The 20,217-nt window shown below is 41.8% G+C and overlaps 1 protein-coding gene and 1 pseudogene across 1 annotated transcript; one reads left to right on the forward strand and one right to left on the reverse strand.

Moving 5' to 3' along the window:
- Window positions 1-4,243: 4,243 nt before the first annotated feature.
- Window positions 4,244-7,679, forward strand: LOC111978395 (epithelial cell adhesion molecule-like). Its single transcript, XM_024008449.2, is given in 7 exon segments — window positions 4,244-4,688; window positions 5,577-5,678; window positions 5,879-6,137; window positions 6,365-6,430; window positions 6,539-6,701; window positions 6,851-7,090; window positions 7,288-7,679. Coding segments are annotated over 7 exon segments (912 nt in total). The 5' UTR covers window positions 4,244-4,630; the 3' UTR covers window positions 7,312-7,679.
- Window positions 7,680-14,880: 7,201 nt separating this feature from the next.
- On the reverse strand, window positions 14,881-19,304 carry LOC139029199 (pleckstrin homology domain-containing family H member 2-like; annotated as a pseudogene).
- Between the last annotated feature and the right edge of the window lie 913 nt (window positions 19,305-20,217).

Here is a 20,217-nt window from a genome sequence, read left to right on the forward strand (position 1 = left end):
GCCATAGATTTACATTAGAAGGGCCCATCCAAGAAGGCTCAAGGTCATTGGTCACAGATAAAATGACGTCAAATCACTTTATATCTACCMTAGCTTTGTTTGGACTGATCATGTCAACATCATACTTTCAAAATCTTAGCTAGCAAGCTAGACAAGCAGTCATCATCGTGACAAATGTTGACAATCTACTGGCAAATCCTTTTCAATCCTTGTCCTTTGAAGAGAAATTATAGATAAAAACGTATCGGTGCTCATTGGCCATTGGACATAAACATTACACAACATGTTGGAAATTGCAAATTCAACAATGAGTGGTTGGGAAGGAATCATTGGCTAACTGCAAGCATTGCAAAGCAATCACTATTTTGCTTCCCCTGCTTMCTATTAAGGGCCTCTTATCCAAGCTTAAAAGGATAAACATTCACACGTAACATGAGCCAGAAAATGTTGAATACATTGGCCATGCTGTCAATCCAACATGACTTTTGACTCATTCAAAACAACTGGAAACTCGGGACCTGGGAAATCTCAGACTTCAGTGAGTTCAAGACACCTGGGAACTTAGACAAAAACGAGCTTTGACTGGGAAAATACGTTTTGAACGGTCATCCAACTCAGAATTCCAAGTCGTGACCTCGGGCCTCTTTCTAGAGCTCTGACCTGAAGATCACTGATGTCATGATTCAACCTTGTTTTTTCTGAGTTCCCAGTTGTCTTGAAAGCACCACAAATCCAGAGAATGCTAGACTTTGATGACAAAGTTTCATGACAAAATTTGCCCACGAGAAGGACAGCCACACCACCTTCCTGTTCAAGTGAGCACAGCACAACAACAGTAAGTCCAAAAATGTCTTGTATGCTGCTGCATAAATTGTGTGCCAGGGAGATATGTATACTGTCTGTAGCTAAGAAAGTAATACTAAGTGTATGTTGTGTAGTACGCTGTTAGCAGCCCATGTGCCTCACCCTAATAATGTTGTCCCTTTCCCCTTCACAACTTAACCTACTGTTCTGACTTGGTGGTGCACATGTAGCCTATATCCTGTTTTAGAGAAATGTAATCTTCAAATATTGTAAGAGCTTTCATTGTCTGCTTATACTGTATGCCCCTTTATTTATCCTAGAGTTCTGACTTAGTGTACAGGAAGAACACTGTAAGAACGGGCCATGTTCTGAATTCTGTCGCTGTACATTTCAAAAGTGCTGAACATATAGTTAAATTGACTACGTCCGTCTTAGCTCGCTCATTAATGTCTTAATCGAAATTACGGACTGTCTCTTATCTGCTCATCGTTCCCTTATGCCATAATTTGTACATCTCAATTGTCAGTAGAAACCAGATTTGTTCAAGCAAGTCAGCCATATCAGCTATGTTTTTTAAAAAGGCTGTAAATGAGGCTGAATTAACTGTTCCGCTGCCAGACAAGGCTCCGCTGATAGCCAGGTGTAGCAGTGGTAAGGATTCACTCCATGGTGCTGAAGAGAAAGCTCTGCTTATGTGACAGCTTTATGTAGACCCTAACAGTTTGTGGGCACCGTTTGTCACCGTTATAGTGCAGTTAATGTATTGTTTAGTTTTGTGTTGTGTAGTGGCTTTGCTGGCATGCATCAACAACAAACAAAAGTTTGCCCCACCAAGATTTACATTCTAAAATCGGCACTAGGAATCAGGGCCTGCATTCACAAAGCGTCTCAGAGTAGGAGCGCTGATCTAGGATCAAGTCTCTCTTCTTATTCATTATGGTCAACAAGGAGAATCTGATCCTAGATCAGCCCTCCTAATCTGAGACGCTTTGTGGTCTCATTGTAGGTACTTCACTTGTTAACCTAACATAGCTGGCATAAAATAAAGGTCTGAAATTAGATCCCTTACATAGGCCTACTGGTCTTGACCAGAAGAAAAAAAAWCATTTGGGTGAGTTTCTCTTCTACACTGTTTAACCAATCCAGTAAATGTGGAGGAGGAGTTAAGATGGAGTGTCGCCTTGTTAACTTCCAAAAGCGGAAGTTTAGTCACAGGCTCTCTTTCCATTTCCTCTGAAAACCGTAATATCAGGTTGTTGGGAACTTGGCAGAGGCTATTCACTGGTAGACCTGCTAATCAGCTGTGTGGTGAGATAAAGGCTACAGGTAGATAATATAGGTAATAAAGTACTACTGTGTTGATAAGGCCAGTTAAAGGTAAACTACCTGTCTGGTTTATCATTTTAGTTCCCAGGTGGAATAATCCCCTGAATAGTGTTTTGATATACCTTTTTTATTTTCTGATCAGAAATCTTTGAAATGATCGTACTTCAGATAAAACTCATGTTTAGTCATGTTGTATGATACATTCTCCACTGGTAGATGAGTAGCCTAAATTATTTTCCACACTGCTTTATCTGATCCATCTGAGAAATATGACTCATWGCCAAATTAGTCATCACCATGGAGACTTCCGTCAGTGCTGTTGTTTCTACCTTTGGTTTTGGGATTATTTTTTTTWAAACCTGGGTTGTTCAAATGATACTGTGTGTATATATATATATATAGAACAGCAGGGTGTAATCATTGTAGGGAAAATAAATGTCTCCTCATTTATACATTTTGATTCTCAAAATAGCCTACCGTTAATACATATTKTGATTACCTCTCATTAGAGGTCTTCACGGATCAACCTGAGACATTTTGTAGTTAACTCTTGAATCAAGGGTTAGATCCCTTTCAGAAATTTCCCATGAAAATCTGTTGCCAATTGGATGGAAACAGAGCTACTGATTAATATTTTATTAACTCTCTTGGACAGTAGACCTACACAGCTGTGGCGTGGATGACTTTTCTGTCAAACCCGCAACCAAAACAACCTCAGGCTGATTCTGTAGGCCTAAACATTTCATTTAGAACAAAACATATTAGATTATTATATTGAGTTAYACCTGAGTTAAAACCTACCAAAATATGTCTAACACACAACACTCACTAGTATCCTAAACTCACAAAATAAAAGTCTTCTAATCTCATATTCAGTCAACAGAAACAAATGAACCGATCTCTGATAAACTCAATATTCTACATCCAAATATAGCTTTGTCATAGCGGGAATAGCCTACTAACCTTAGACCTACAAATCCCAATTGTTGAAAATGACACTGGAATGCAGATGGGAGACGCAATCCTTCCATAGCCTATTCAAATTTGATTTTGAATTGGTCAAACAGGCTATAGCCTACCTTTAGTCTAAATCAATGTTGATCAAAGCAGTTAAATAGGATAGATTGTAATGTTTCTCAGTAAAAGAATAGGCCTGCGGAATATTAGGTTAGAGACAAAAGTTAACTATTTGCAGCATGCTTGCAGTCAGGCACATAAAAAAAGAAATCCTACTAAAATATTTGGTCAACAGAAACAAGGCAAACATTTCTGAAAACCTCAACGTTCTACATCTAACTATTGGGGTGTCATTATGAAAATGCAAAGCTGTAGAGCACAAATAAATAATTTTAAATACAACTGAAAATGCACAGTTAAAGTTTACTGTCAGACAAGTAAAAACTATTTCGCTGGCTTGCGAGGCAATAAATCTGCATTTTATGCGATACAGACCCACCCCCATTTGGATCTAATTCTCTCTCAGCTCGGACATGTTTTGGGTCGGATCTGGTCCACCTTGGATATACATATTTTTTAAAAGATCGGATCCAGTTGGGGTCAGGTATGAATTTAACGAATTCGGTTCGGATCTCAATTTTGGGATCCGAGAAAAACTCATTGGCAGTAGTTTGATTATATAAATGTTTGTATTTTCTAAATTATATTGTTCTCCATCTTTCTCACCCTCTTTCTATCTTTCTCTCTTAATTAAATTCAAAGGGCTTTATTGCCATGAAAAACATATGTTTACATCACACATACACAAGAGAGAGATACTATGTACAGACTCAGTGAGCATAGCCTTGATATTGAGAGAGGTCAACATACCAGACATGGCTCTCAAGAGAAGAAAGCTTGATTAGGTGATTGTTTGAATCAGCTGTGTAATACTAGGGCAAAAGGCAAAATGTGCACCCCATTAGGGTCCCAAAGACCAAGTTTTGGAAACCATGATTTATCTTCCCCCACTATTCCTACTACAACTATTTGCACATTGCTAAAACACTGTACATTGCTGACAATAAAACAAATATTTCCCATGCCAATAAAGCCTCTTTGAATTGAGAGAGAGAGAGAGCTTGTTTCCTATGGCAATGACGGGAAAAAAGGCGAGTCAGGTAAAACGCCACACACAGTCCTCATTATTTAAATTAGCCGACGTCATGAGACTGACTCTGTTCTTAGAAATCAAAGTATTTTTCAACTACAGGTGTCAGTATCAGATACAGTATTACATTTTATAAATTCGATGGCTTAAGTGTTTTCACAGGTGATATCGAATTTGTTAAGTAATTACACACACCACTGCTCACCAATCCGTATCCGTGCTTGTTTGGTGAACAAGATCTCATTGGAGTTCATCTCAACTGGTTGGACGAGCCGCACCTGTGGAAAGAAAAGGACCCTTCTGTCGCTCAGGTGTTTACTCCATTTTGGTGCTTTGTGCTGGACGGTCACAACGCTTACTAAGGACATTTAATTTGTTCTCAAAGTTTCTACCATGACGATTTGGATTGCACTTCTTCTTGCGACTTTCGCAGTGGGTGCCTCAGCTCAATGTAAGTTGATTTAATTTAGGCATTTTAACAAGGGAAATATTTATTAGCATTTAGTTATTTTTTTTATGAGAAGACACATTTTAAAATGTGTAAGAAAGTAACCATAATCTCTAGACAATTTTGATAGTTGGAGGCAATCGGTCCCAAAATTGATAGCTAACAAGTTAACTTTTTTTGTATTGACCTCTGCGTTTCGCTGCCTAGCCCTAGACAGCCAGCCCAAATCAAGCTTTTCGTTATGATAAACCAATTGTTTATGGGCAAAATATTACAATGACGTTGCATGTTACACAATTGTATGTTTTCTTTATACATTGGACATAGTTATACTCCAAGACTAGTTTCGGTGCGTTAAAGAGTGGGGGGTCGGGAAGGTATTGTTCTGTGTAACCAACGCCCAGTTCGAGCTCTCTAACGTTACCTGTAGGCCTACACCCTCCGTGGGAATTCCTTTGGGACTTGTTTTTAACTGCTTCCGCTCTAATAAACATGGCTATTTGTTACTCCATTACATCACCTGTTGTTGGCCTCATGGTAGTCTGATTAGTCGGGCTGTAATACACAATTTAATTGGTATATACAGCCTAAAACGAATGTTTGGGAAGTCGTGTAAATGTTCCTAACTTTACCTCGGTACCGAACCATATAACCGCTACCTACCGGGTCTCTAAAAAGTCGGGTAAACAATACTTTCGTGTGGATATTTCGCCTCATATCGGGCAGCTGTTGGACAAACCGCACCGAAAACCATCTCATACTTTTTTAAATGTAAAAAAAAAAAAAATGTTCTGGCTTGTAAAGAAATGTACACGACTTTGCAAGTATTCGTTTCAGGCTGTACCAATTATGTTTTTCAGACTAGCCTCATGTTTAATTTGTCTTCCACAGGCAAATGTGAAAGTATGAAGTGGGCCACATGCGATGACACCCCTTGCCAATGTAGCATTATGGTTGAAGCTGGTATGCAACAAAACCTGAACTGCTCTACATGTAAGTACCTCTCATTATGTCAAGCAACATTAATCTAATTTGTGAAACATAATACTTCCTGTTATAAATATTACAACTAGCCTACATCCATTTTTAAAAAGGGGTTTGTGGGTTAACTTTTCTGGGACTGGTGTGACTTGTTCTCATCCAGTGTTATTTTGCCTATGAATGATTCTTAAGGTCTCTTATCCCTCTGTTAGTGATCCCCAAATGCTACCTGATGAAGGCAGAGATGTACCGTGCTAAGAACAACCTGTCCACTCGTACTGGAGGAAAGCCAGTCGAGACTGCCTTCGTGGACAATGATGGTATCTATGACCCGGTCTGTGAGGCCACTGGTGCCTTCCATGCCAAACAGTGCAACAACACTGAGGAGTGTTGGTGTGTCAACAGTGCTGGCGTGCGCAGAACCGACAAGGGAGACAAGAACCTCAAGTGTGAGAAGCTCGTGGAGACCTAGTAAGTTTTCTATCATGTGTATTTAGATTAAGAATCATGGGTTGCCATCATTCATGCAGGATGTGGCTTCAGCTTTAACTGGTATACAGACTGAGCACACGTATTATGCTTGTGAAACACAAATTCAGGATGACTAAGAAAAGGGAAGTGATAGGCCGAATCTAAATTCTGATGACTAGGAAATTGTACTGGGTATTGAAATCTAACCCTGTCCCTCTCTCCTCCAGTTGGGTTCGCCTGGAGCTCAAGCACAAGGAAGTGAGCAAAGCCGTGGATGTAAATAAGTTGCAGGCGTAAGTATTTACGTCCGTTTCATGGTATTCGTGTCAACTTAACATTTCACAAGTGCTGTAATATTAACACGTGCATGAAACTACTCACTGAACTTTGTCCTCCTGCAGTGCCATTGCAAATGCCATCGAAACCCGTTACAGCTTTGACAAGACCCTTGTGAAGGAGGTGGAGTATGACCCCGATGCTCGCATGATCGTCGTCGACGTCAAGAAGGAGAAGGGAGACCGCAAAGCCGACCTATCGCGTATGGCCTARTACATGGAGAAAGACGTAAGTCATGACCTCTCCCCTCCCTTTGCTGTTTCACTTCAGTGACGCATATCGTGGTCTCCCTCGACATGTCTTCTGATCTCAGTTAAATAAAACATATTCAAATCAAAACCCAGATTATTGACCTGTGAATATTCTGTTATTCCCAGGTCAAGGTGCTGCCCCTGTTCGCCAACCAAGAAAAGTTTGAGCCCAGTGTGGACGGTCAGAAGCTGGAGATGGAGAACATCTTGGTGTACTATGTGGATGAGGAGGCCCCCACCTTCACCATGAAGAGGCTGACCGGGGGCATTATCGCAGTCATCGTGGTGGTCATCCTGGCCGTGGTCGCTGGACTGCTGGTCCTTTTCTTTGCAAGGAAGCGAGAGCAGAAGTACAGCAAGGCGGAGGTGAGTGGTCCAACATGTTCCTCTGATAACGAGGTTAAAGAAGCATTTGAAACACTGCGTCTATAAGCTGTTCCTGTTGTGGTCATGGTTTTATGTATATAGTAAGGACATTCTCCAAATTGAAAACCATACTGGCACATTGAAAGACCATTTACCCCATGATGCCTAATGTTTTGTTTGGTTGCTTTCCCTTTCAGCCCAGAGAGATGGAGGCCCTGTAGACAATCCTTCACCAGTCGGTTCTACGCTGGAATATTAACAGCTTGTACATAGCCCTTTAACAAAACATTGTTTGCAATTGTGCTGTTTTTAATATTGTTACTTGAGGGATGCTGTTTGTAAAGGACTGGACTTTWTATTTGGCACTGTTACTACCACAAGCATCTTTGTATATAAACTGGTGTCATTTTAAATCCTAATGTCTGTAAAATGGCAAAGCTACAGTGCTTCAGAAACACATGATACATGTCCAGGTTGATTTAAATGCATCAATGTTTTTATTAAATGAAGTCTGAATGATGGTAACCTGTACAGTTTCATATATGCATTGTGTTTTGATGGATTGTTATTAATAAAGTCTTAAAATATCCTTTGCTTTGCCTTACAATTTTGTTACAATCAATTTATTTGCCTCTAGAATGACAAGGGGGTTCTTAGACTGAGTTTAATGGAATGGTGTTCAGCATTATAGCCAGGTGTACCTTAAGGTGTCTCAATGGAAAATTACTGTGCAGAGTCAAACTAATGGGGGAGGGGAARAATTGGCATGAAATTACTTTGTTTCCCAGCCAACTAATGAGGAATATACTCAAACCAAGTCTATAAAACATATCTAAACTGTTAACATGGTCACCCCTAAACAAGTTTATGGCTAGTATTGGTCTTGCGTGATACGTATCCATGTATTGTAACTCATTTTATTTGGTCACAAACATTTAGCAGATGTAGCTAAATGCTTGTGTTCCTAGCTCCAACAGTGCACTTCACTCCATGACATGCTTAGTTACACAACTCTTGACTTGATCCCAGATGAGGTAGGGTGGAAACAGGAAACACAATGTATACTTCAGAACCGGTTTTAACACGCCAAACCAATGTACTCCATTTGGATATGCTGGTGAAAAGACTAGGGTGTGTTCACCTCCGGTCACATGTTCAGTATCTGCGATACTCTGGAAATGCTACTGAGTGTCTTCATGGCCCTTACGGTCATGGGATCATTATGTTTAGGAGGCTTTCTAATGTACGTATTTTTCATGTAGATMAATTACAGATCTTGAATGTGGGGATTTTTAATGAAAGATCTCACTGAGCTTGTTCATGTGAACTAAAATTACTTTTTGAGAATGCATGTTCATGTCAGTTGACTGAGAAGGGCCTGCGTGTAGATACTATGACCCCACCTATTTCGTGAGGGGATGTGGTTAGTCAACGTCTGCTCTGAAACCATTTGGCGCTACGTCAAACCTGTTTGTCWAGTTGAGGTCATCATAATACTCAAGTCTACAGAGAGGATGGTAACCTGTATATAAGGCCCTTAGTGTTAGAAAGTTAAGTCAAAATACAAGGTCATAGCACATCAGTGGAGTTCTGTAGCGAGACTGGTTAATAGTTTATATATCAGCAGTTATACAGAGAAAMATTATAAGCCATATTGTCAGGTTAAGATTCACATTTTTAAACAGTATTGTATTTGAAAGGTACCAGACAGGCGGTCATTACCACATTAACACTAGAAGCTATCAACGGATAACCTGTCCKAGCTTGCTCACATTGTTTAGTTTGGTGTTTGGTTCTGGAAATTTTTACAAGCAGTACAACTACAAGTAGGTAGCATTTTGGGATAAGTCTTTGTAAGTGTTACATTATTGGACCAATGAATCGGACACCTTACTGTAAAATCGGTYCATTAATGACAAAGGACTTTCTTACTGGAATTTCTCTTTTTTCTTTAAATAAGAACTAAAATACACACATATACAAAAATAGCTTTATCAAGGAATAAATAGGCATTTTCAATAGTCATTACCAATTGCTTTGCCTATGTTCCCCTTTCAAACTCTTCTCCTTTTATCTCATTGTTTCCCGCCTCCCATAAGCAACACAAAGTGCCTCTAACTAGTTTAGACAGGTTTGGGTGTTGTATGTCCCCTTTCCTCCTGCGTACCTGAAATGAGGGTGTGTCAGTTCCCGGCAGGCCCTATTAAGCTCCACAGCATCAACCACAGAACAGCCTATCAGGGGAAGTTAAAGTGCCTTTTGGTCCTAGACTTGGAGCTCCGGTACCGACTGCCGTGCGGTAGCAGAGAGAACTGTCTATGACTTGGGTGACTGGAGTCTTTGACAATTTTTTGGGCCTTCCTGACACCGCCTTGTGTATAGGTCCTGGATGGTAGGAAGCTTGACCCCAGTACGCACTACCCTCTGTAGCGCCTTACGGTCAGATTCCGAGCAGTTTCCATACCAAGTGGAGATGTAACTGGTCAGAATGCTCTCGATGGTGCATTATAAGCTTGTATTTGGGAATGACATACATCAAGAACTCACATAGGAAACAAGCAGTTTAAAATGGATTCAGGTTCTAATAAATGATCATACTGATCTAGAAATATGCTTTCCAGTTATTCAAAATTGAATGAGTCATGCTTTGGTTTAAAATTCCTGTCATCTGAGGGAACTTGTCAACTGACACACCTTCCCAAACTCTGCCCACGTCCACTGTAACACCTCTGTTTTACTTTCTTAGATGTCTCTTTGCCCTCACAGGCCCACAATTCTTGTGAAACAGCACACATGCTTTTCAATCACTGTTCAATATTATTCCATCAATCCACTCTCTCAAACACCACATCCTATCACTGAACAACAGCCTCTTTGTGGCACTCCAGTCTCCTTTTCAACTAATTTAACACCTGATTTGCTTAACACTATTTCGCTCAAAACATTTTTATTTTTACGCATTGGTTTGTGTACCTTACTCTATAATACGTGGGATATCGTAAAAAAAAATTTTTTAATCGCTAGAGGATGTCTTTAAGACAAAAAACAGGTTCTATGTTCCTATTTCTTAATCTTGGCTGATCTGAAAGAATAAGTGAAAACAACATGGTGGTCACTGGTCAACTAGCAGTAATCTAGTAGGTTGAGTTTCGGACCATTTCAGTTTCACCACACTACACTCCACTCAGTAACCCAGAGGGCGCGACCATATCATAACATACCAACTACTCTGTTCGTAAAGCATAGTCTTTCTCAATACTCTACTGTACCACTTCCACAGTACTGTGCATCACTCACTTCCATTGCATACTTTCCGATGTCTCCACAAACTAGCCACTTACACCACTAACCTTTCCTTAATCTATGTACTATACATACAACTAACTATCATAAAGTAAGCCTCTTCATCTATCAAACCGTAAGGCCAGATTGCTAAAACAGCAGTTAAACTAGCTAAAACAACATCCTATGTTATCCCAAATCCACTAAATAATCATATCCTACATGGTACTTGTTTTTAAAGAACCAATAAGGAATGACTACATACATTTTTGGACTGTTAAATGAATGATAAATATGAATATAAAGTTGAAGTTGGAAGTTTACATACACTTAGGTTGGAGTCATTAAAACTCGTTTTTCAACCACTCCACAAATTTCTTGTGAACAAACTATAGTTTTGGCAAATCTACTTTGAGCATGACACAAGTAATTTTTCCAACAATTGTTTACAGACTGTGCCTTTAAACAGCTAGGAAAATTCCAGAAAATTATGTCATGGCTTTAGAAGCTTATGAAAGGCTAATTGACACCATTTGAGTCAATTGGAGGTGTACCTGTGGATGTACAGTGGGGCAAAAAAGTATTTAGTCAGCCACCAATTGTGCACGTTCTCCCACTTAAAAAGATGAAAGAGGCCTGTAATTTTCATCATAGGTACACTTCAACTATGACAGACAAAATGAGGAAAAWAATCCAGTTGAGATCTGGAGACTGGCTAGGCCACTCCAGGACCTTGAAATGCTTCTTACGAAGCCACTCCTTCGTTGCCCGGGCGGTGTGTTTGGGATCATTGTCATGCTGAAAGACCCAGCCACGTTTCATCTTCAATGCCCTTGCTGATGGAAGGAGGTTTTCACTCAAAATCTCACGATACATGGCCCCATTCATTCTTTCCTTTACACGGATCAGTCGTCCTGGTCCCTTTGCAGAAAAACAGCCCCAAAGCATGATGTTTCCACCCCCATGCTTCACAGTAGGCCTGGTGTTCTTTGGATGCAACTCAGCATTCTTTGTCCTCCAAACACGACGAGTTGAGTTTTTACCAAAAAGTTATATTTTGGTTTCATCTGACCATATGACATTCTCCTAATCTTCTTCTGGATCATCCAAATGCTCTCTAGCAAACTTCAGACGGGCCTGGACATGTACTGGCTTAAGCAGGGGGACACGTCTGGCACTGCAGGATTTGAGTCCCTGGCGGCCTAGTGTGTTACTGATGGTAGGCTTTGTTACTTTGGTCCCAGCTCTCTGCAGATCATTCACTAGGTCCCCCCGTGTGGTTCTGGGATTTTTGCTCACTTCAAGGTCCTGGAGTGGCCTAGCCAGTCTCCAGATCTCAACCCCATAGAAAATCTTTGGAGGGAGTTGAAAGTCCGTGTTGCCCAGCAACAGCCCCAAAACATCACTGCTCTAGAGGAGATTTGCATGGAGGAATGGGCCAAAATACCAGCAACAGTGTGTGAAAACCTTGTGAAGACTTACAGAAAACGTTTGACCTCTGTCATTGCCAACAAAGGGTATATAACAAAGTATTGAGATAAACTTTTGTTATTGACCAAATACTTATTTTCCACCATAATTTGCAAATAAATTCATTAAAAATCCTACAATGTGATTTTCTGGATTTTTTTCCTCATTTTGTCTGTCATAGTTGAAGTGTACCTATGATGAAAATTACAGGCCTCTCTCATCTTTTTAAGTGGGAGAACCTGCAGAATTGGTGGCTGACTAAATACTTTTTTGCCCCACTGTATATCAAGGCCTACCTTCAAACTCACTGCCTTTTTGCTTGACATCATGGGAAAATCAAAATAAATCAGCCAAGACCTCATAAAAAAAATTGTAGACCTCTACAAGTCTGGTTCATCCTTGGGAGCAATTTCCAAACGCCTGAAGGTACCACGTTCATCTGTACCAACAATAGCATGCAAGTATAAAAACCATGGGACCACGCAGCCATCATACCGCTCAGGAAGGAAACGCGTTCTGTCTCCTAGAGATGAACGTACTTTGGTGCGAAAAGTGCAAATCAATCCCAGAACAACAGCAAAGGACCTTGTGAAGATGCTGGAGGAAACACGTACAAATGTATCCAAATCCACAGTAAAACGAGTCCTATATCGACATAACTTGAAAGGCCGCTCAGCAAGAAAGAAGCCACTGCTCCAAAATCGCCATAAAAAAGACAGACTATGCTTTGCAACTGCACATGGGGACAAAGAATGTACTTTTATGAGAAATGTTATCTGGTCTGATGAAACAAAAAAAGAACTGTTTGGCCATAATGACCATCGTTGTTTGGAGGAAAAAGGGAGGGGCTTGCAAGCTGAAGAACACCATCCCAACCGTGAAGCACGGGGGTGGCAGCATAATGTTGTSGGGGTGCTTTGCTGCAGGAGGGACTGGTGCACTTCACAAAATAGATGGCATCATGATGGAGGAAAATTGTGGATATATTGAAGTAACATCTCAAGACACTCAAGACATTCCAGTTAGGAAGCTAAAGCTTGGTCGCAAATGGGTCTTCCAAATGGACAATAACCCCAAGCATACTTCCAAAGTTGTGGACAACAAAGTCAAGGTATTGGAGTTGCCATCACAAAGCCCCGACCTCAATCCTTCAGACAATTTGTGGGCAGAACTGAAAAAGCATGTGCAAGCAAGGAGGCCTACAAACCTGACTCAGTTACACCAGCTCTGTCAGGAGGAATGGGCCAAAATTCAACCAACTTATTGTGGAAGGCTACCCGAAACGTTTGACCCAAGTTAAACAATTTAAAGGCAAGGCTACCAAATACTAATTGAGTGTATGTAAACTTCTGACCCACTGGGAATGTGACGAAAGAAATAAAAGCTGAAATAAATCATTCTCTCTACTATTATTCTGACATTTCACATTCTTAAAATAAAGTGGTGATCCTAACTGACCTAAGACACGGAATTTTTATGAGGATTAAATGTCAGGAATTGTGAAAAACTGAGTAGAAATGTATTTGGCTAAGGTGTATGTAAACTTCTGACTTCAACTGTGTGTGTGTGTATATATATATACACACACACTACCGTTCAAAAGTTTGGCGTCACCTAGAAAAGTCCTTGTTTTTGCCTTCTAGGCAGAGCTGCAAAGAAAAAAACATATCTCTGCCCAGTGTCGGTGTTCTTTTGCCCATCTTAATCTTTTATTTTTATTGGCCAGTCTGAGATATGGCTTTATCTTTGCAACTCTGCCTAGAAGGCCAGCATCCTGGAGTCGCCTCTTCACTGTTGACGTTGAGACTGGTGTTTTGCGGGTACTATTTAATGAAGCTGCCAGTTGAGGACTTGTGAGGCATCTGTTTCTCAAACTAGACACTCTAATGTACTTGTCCTCTTGCTCAGTTGTACACCGGGGCCTCCCACTCCTCTTTCTATTCTGGTTAGAGCCAGTCTGCACTTTTCTGTGAAGGGAGTAGTACACAGCGCTGTACGAGATCTTCAGTTTCTTGGCAATTTCTCACATGGAATGGCCTTCATTTCTCAGAACTAGAATAGACTGTCTAGTTGTAGAGGAAAGTTATTTGTTTCTGGCCATTTTGAGCCTGTATTCGAAACCCACAAATGCTGATGCTCCAGATACTCAACTAGTCTAAAGAAGACCAGTTGTATTGCTTCTTTAATCAGAACAACAGTTTTCAGCTGTGCTAACATAATTGCAAAAGGGTTTTCTAATGATGAATTAGCCTTTCAAAATGATAAACTTGGATTAGCTAACACAACGTGCCATTGGAACACAGGAGTGATGGTTGCTCATAATGGGCCTCTGAAGATATTCCATAAAACAATCTGTCGTTTCCAGCTACAATAGTCATTTACAACATTAACAATGTCAACACTGTATTTCTGATCAATTTGATGTTATTTTAATGTACAAAAATGTTTCTTTCAAAAACAAGGACATTTCTAAGTGACCGCAAACTTTTGAACGGTATATATATATATATACACAAAGAATATAAAACAAGCAATAGAAGATACTTAAATGCTTAAACCACAGAAGGCTTTGGAGCTTAAGGCTCTCTGTCAATAATTAAGACTGACATTGCTCTTTGGTGCGTGAAGAGAAGAATCAACAGCTGAATGAATGAAAGTGTCCTGTGATGAGACATGGCTCACCATTGACCATTGTACCATGTCATAAGTCTCTGCACTGGAGTTCCTCAGTCCCCTGTCATGAGAACAGAGAAGAGACTGGGTGGTGTTCATTAAGCCACAACGTAAAAAGAAAATGGTTGTTTCTCATTGGACAGGTTAAGATTGTGCCTCCCTGTTTCAATCCATTTTGTACCTACTGAACGCAACACTAATTCCACGTACGCTGCTGATCCCCTGGCCTGATATATGTAGTTGTACTTACAGCCTGTAGGGGGCGATCACAGGAGGGAGAGAGAGAGAGAGTAGGAGGAGAGCGAGAGCTCTCAAGAGAGAGGGTGAGTGAGTGTGTGTTTATCACACACTAACCTTGGAGGGGATCACAGGAGAGTAGGTGCCTTGCTAGGTCTGCACACCGCTGGTGTTGACTTGCTCCTTAGCGTTTTGCTCTTGAGATTGACAGGCTGAGCCACCAGGAAGACGAGGGCAGAGAGGTGGTGGGGAGTGGCTTTCTGTTTGTTGATGGGCGCTGTCGATGTAGCTGGAGATGAGAAGGGTCATCTCCCTGATCTTCAAAACAAAACGGGACCTCCTCACATGAGTGCAAATCAACATGCACAGCTAATTTGAGCCTCTGACTCTGGAAGTGGCTGCGGTGAGAGAGAGAGAGAGAGAGAGAGAGAGAGTAGGAGAGTGAAAGCACACAAGAGAGAGAGAGAGAGAGAGAGAGAGTGTGTGTCTATGTCTGTGTGCCTCACACACACTTACCCTGGAGGTGACCATGGTGAACAGGTGTTTCTCTGTGGGCTTGTCTTTGGTAGCATTACTGCCGATGCTCTGGCTTACAATTAGCATAAAGTCCTGTCTGCAGGCTCCAAACATAATCAGGTTCTTATAAGGATGGGACACCAGTAGTTTCTACACAGTAAAATGGAACATGGAGACTGATAGGCGTAGTGAGAAGAAAGACGAGCAGGAGACCACAGGAAACTATGCATAAACCCAAAGACGAATATCGTCTTCACTGGTAAAGACAGAGATATAAATGAGCTAATGCCATCCTCATGCACTGCCTGCCACAGGCAGGCATCCTGCTCTGAAGAGGGCATGGTGGACTGAACAATCACATGGACAGAGAGACAAATCAGGGGAGAGCACAGAGAAATAACAACAGGTGAACATCTCTATGTCATTCAATGCAAATAATGCATACTACTTTTTATCTATATATCTATTTTTTTCCCATTTAACCTTTATTTAACTAGGCAAGTCAGTTAAGAACAAAATCTTAATTACAATGATGGCCTAGGAATAGTGAGTTAACTGCCTTCTTCACCACGCTGTCTGTGTGGGTGGACCAATTCAGTTTGTCCGTGATGTGTACGCCGAGGAACTTAAAACTTACTACCCTCTCCACTACTSTCCCGTCGATGTGGATAGGGGGGTGCTCCCTTTGCTGTTTCCTGAAGTCCACGATCATCTCCTTTGTTTTGTTGACGTTGAGTGTGAGGTTATTTTCCTGACACCACACTCCGAGGGCCCTCACCTCCTCCCTGTAGGCCGTCTCGTCGTTGTTGGTAATCAAACCTACCACTGTATTGTCGTCTGCAAACTTGACGATTGAGTTGGAGGCGTGCATGGCCACCCAGTCGTGGGTGAACAGGGAGTACAGGAGAGGGCTCAGAACGCACCCTTGTGGGGCCCCAGTGTTGAGGATCTGCGGGGTGGAGATGCTGTTACCTACCCTCACCACCTGGGGGCGGCCCGTCAGCAAGTCCAGGACCCAGTTGCACAGGGCGGGGTCGAGACCCAGGGTCTCTTATTGGCGTCCTTTAGAAGTGTTTTATTGTTGTTGTAGCAATTCGACCACGAAGGCCTGATTCACGCAGTCTCCTCTAAACAGTTGATATTGAGATGTGTCTAAATCTAATTTGGACTCATCAGACCAAAGGACAGATTTCCACCGGTCTAATGTCCATTGCTCGTGTTTCTTGGCCCAAGCAAGTCTCTTCTTATTATTGATGTCCTTTAGTAGTGGTTTCTTTGTTGCAGCAATTCAACCATGAAGCCTGATTCATTCCTCTGAACAGTTGATGTTGAGATGTGTCTGTTACTTGAACTCAGTGAAGCATTTATTTGGGCTGCAATCTGAGGTGCAGTTAACTCTATTTAACTTATCCTCAGCAGCAGAGGTAACTCTGGGTTTTCCTTTCCTGTGGCGGTCCTCATGAGAGCCAGTTTCATCATAGCGCTTGATGGTTTTTGCGACTGCACTTGGGAAAACTTGACATTTTCCGGATTGACTGACCTTCATGTCTTAAAGTAATGATGGACTGTAGTTTCTCTTTGCTTATTTCAGCTGTTCTTGACATAATATGGACTTGGTCTTTTACCAAATAGGTCTATCTTCTGTATACCAACCCTACCTTGTCACAACACAACTGATTGGATCAAACACATTAAGAAGCAAAGAAATTCCACAAATGAACTGTTAACAAGGCACACCTGTTAATTGAAATGCATTCCAGGTGACTACCTCATGAAGCTGGTTGAGGAAACGCCAAGAGTGTGCAAAGCTGTCATCAAGGCAAAGGGTGGCTACTTTGAAGAATCTAAAATCTAAAATATATTTTGATTTGTTTAGCACTTTTTTTGGTTGCTACATGATTCCACATGGGTTATTTCCTAGTTTCGATGTCTTCACTATTATTCTACAATGTAAAAAATAGGGAAAATAAAGAAAAACCCTTGAATGAGTAGGTGTGTCCAAACTTTTTACTGGTACTGTATATAAGGTCCCACAGTTGACAGTGCATGTCAGAGCAAAAACCAAGTCATGAGGTCAAAGGAATTGTCTGTAAAGCGCTGAGACAGGATTGTGTCGAGGCACAGATCTGAGGGGGAAGGGTAACAAAAATTGTCTGCTGCATTAAAGGTCCCCAAGAACACAGTGGCTACCATCATTCTTAAATGGAAGAAGTTTGGAACCACCAAGACTCTTCCTAAACTGAGCAATCGAGGGAGAAGGGCCTTGGTCAGGGAGGTGACCAAGAACCCAATGTTCACTCTGACAGAGGTCTAGAGTTCCTCTGTGGAGATGGGAGAACCTTTCAGAAGGAAAACCATCTCTGCAGCACTCCACCAATCAGGCCTTTATGGTAGAGTGGCCAGACGGAAGCCACTTCTCAGTAAAATGCACATGACAGCCTGCTTGGCCTGAATGCTAAGCGTCACGTCTGGATGAACCCTGGCACCATCCCTACGGTGAAGCATGGTGGTGGCAGCCTCATGCTGTGGCAATGTTTTTCAGCGGCAGGGACCTGGAGACTAGTCAGGATCGAGGCAAAGATGAACGGAGCAAAGTAAAGAGAGATCCTTGATGAAAACCTGCTCCAGAGTGCTCAGGTGCTCACCTTCCAACAGGACAACGACCCTAAACACACAGCCAAGACAATGCAGAAGTGGCTCCGGGACAAGTCTCTGAATGTCCTTAAGTGGCCCAGCCAGAGCCCGGACTTGAACCTGATAAAACATCTCTGGAGAGACTTGAAAATAGCTGTGTAGCAACTGACAGAGCTTGAGAGGATTTGCAGAGAAGAATGGGAGAAACTCCCCAAATACAGGTGTGCCAAGCTTGTAGCGTTATACCCAGTAAGACTCAAGACTGTAATCGCTGCCAAAGGGGCTTCAACAATGCACATTTACATTTTTAATAAATTAGCCAAAGTTAAAAACAGTTTTTGCTTTGTCATTATGGGGTATTTTGTGTAGATTGATGAGGGGGAAAAAAAGAACAAGTCAGTTCACAGGTCAACTGTAAGTGCTTTTATTGTGCACTGGAAACATCTAGGAGCAACAATGGCTCCGCCGCAAAGTGGTAGGCTACACGAGCTCACAGAACGGGACCGCTGAGTGCTGAAGCACGTAGCACGTAAAAATCGTCTCTCCTCAGTTGCAACACTCACTACCGAGTTCCAAACTGCCTCTGGAAGCCACGTTAGCACAATAACTGTTCGTCGGGAGCTTCGTGAAATGGGTTTCCATGGCAGTCCGACGGACAAATCTGCGTTTGACGGATGCCAAAAGAACGCTACCTGCTCCAATGCATAATGCCAACTGTAAAGTTTGGTGGAAAAGGAATAATGTTCTGATGGTGTTTTTCATGGTTTGGGCTAGGCTCCATAGTTCCAGTGAATTGAAATCTTAACGCTAAAGTATTTTTAAAGAACTGCGGAAGTATTTTTAAAGAACTTCATTGGTCTTTGTCCAGTACGCACGCACCTACCTCAGCTTCAAACAGCTTGGCCCCGAAGAGAGGCCACTTCCTGGCCACAGTCAGGTAGATGTATACACACTCGGATGAACTTCGACCCCTGAGTGATGCCCATCGGGTTGACAGACACCGGTACAGTTGCCTGGGGGGTGGGAGAAGGTCATTCATCATTGACAGAGTATGTGAGGGGGTTAATAAATAACAGAAAGTATGTGAGAGTCAGACCGAGAGAGAATAGAAATCCCCCTAGAATGGTGTGTGAAACTTGGGTAGAGAAGGATATAATACCAGACCTGTGTCCAAATATTATTTAAAATCTTTCAAATACTTTCAGTGTTTGCTTTAGCCTCCTCTGAGTGCCAGATGAGCGGGATTCACACTTTTACAACTATTCTATTGGTTCCATTGCGCCAGGAAACCTCAATCAAACCCAGCTAAAAGTATTTGAACCCAGGTCTGTATAATAGAACACATTCCAGCAGGTTACCCGAGCTGTTCCTCAGTGGAGGTCCTACGGTAGTGTTTCAGGCATTTTTATATCTTTTTTTATTTCACCTTTATTTAACCAGGTAGGCTAGTTGAGAACAAGTTCTCATTTACAACTGCGACCTTGCCAAGATAAAGCAAAGCAGTGCGACACAAACAACAGAGTTACACATGGAATAAACAAACACGCAGTCAAAATACAATAGAAAAGGTCAGTAATGCGAGCTGGTCTGCGCATGCCTGAAGTGCCTTGCTACTGACGCCGCCTGGACCATACGAGTTTCGTATTTCTCTCTCTCTCTCTCTCTCTCTCTCTCTCTCTCTCTGTCTCTCGCTCTCTCCTCTCTCTCTCTCTCTCTCTGTGTACACTAACTGGTAAAGAGACCTGGTTTGTGTTGTTGAGGAAGTGAACCGATAGACTGAAGGGCAGAGTGGTGGTAGGGGTTCCTAAGAAGGATAGACAGGATCTCCGTCACCCTTCTGCTGCGTCTGCTCTACCGACCACTGACAGTAGATGGCGTACTTACCCACCTCTGTCCTGAGCGAGACACGGAAAAGTACAGTCAAATTGCAGACAAATACTGGATTGTGTTACCAAATGAGAGACTAGAAAGTCAGACTAGGGACAATTTGCATGCGTGCAAAGGCATCCATGCCTTTGTCACCTGGAGTCTCCATGTCTTTGTTGTATAGGGTCATCTCCGTATACATACACACTAGATAAGGGCAAACTGTTTAAATCCATTGCAGTTCACTAGTGCAAATTCAAATACATACTCCGCATGTTCCAGTTTAGTGCAGGTATAATGCATTAACAACAGTCTATTCATGACCGCCACAAGCCATTGCATTTATCAGATGTGGACTGTTTGTAGTTTACATGTACTCATGCTGCCCCCCTGTGGTGTAGAGTGTGCATGAGTACCAGCAAGGGTCTGGGCTGTTGGGGCTGTCTCTT

This window comes from Salvelinus sp. IW2-2015, linkage group LG18 (genome assembly GCF_002910315.2).
Source record: "Salvelinus sp. IW2-2015 linkage group LG18, ASM291031v2, whole genome shotgun sequence".
Classification (NCBI taxonomy): Eukaryota; Metazoa; Chordata; class Actinopteri; order Salmoniformes; family Salmonidae; genus Salvelinus; species Salvelinus sp. IW2-2015.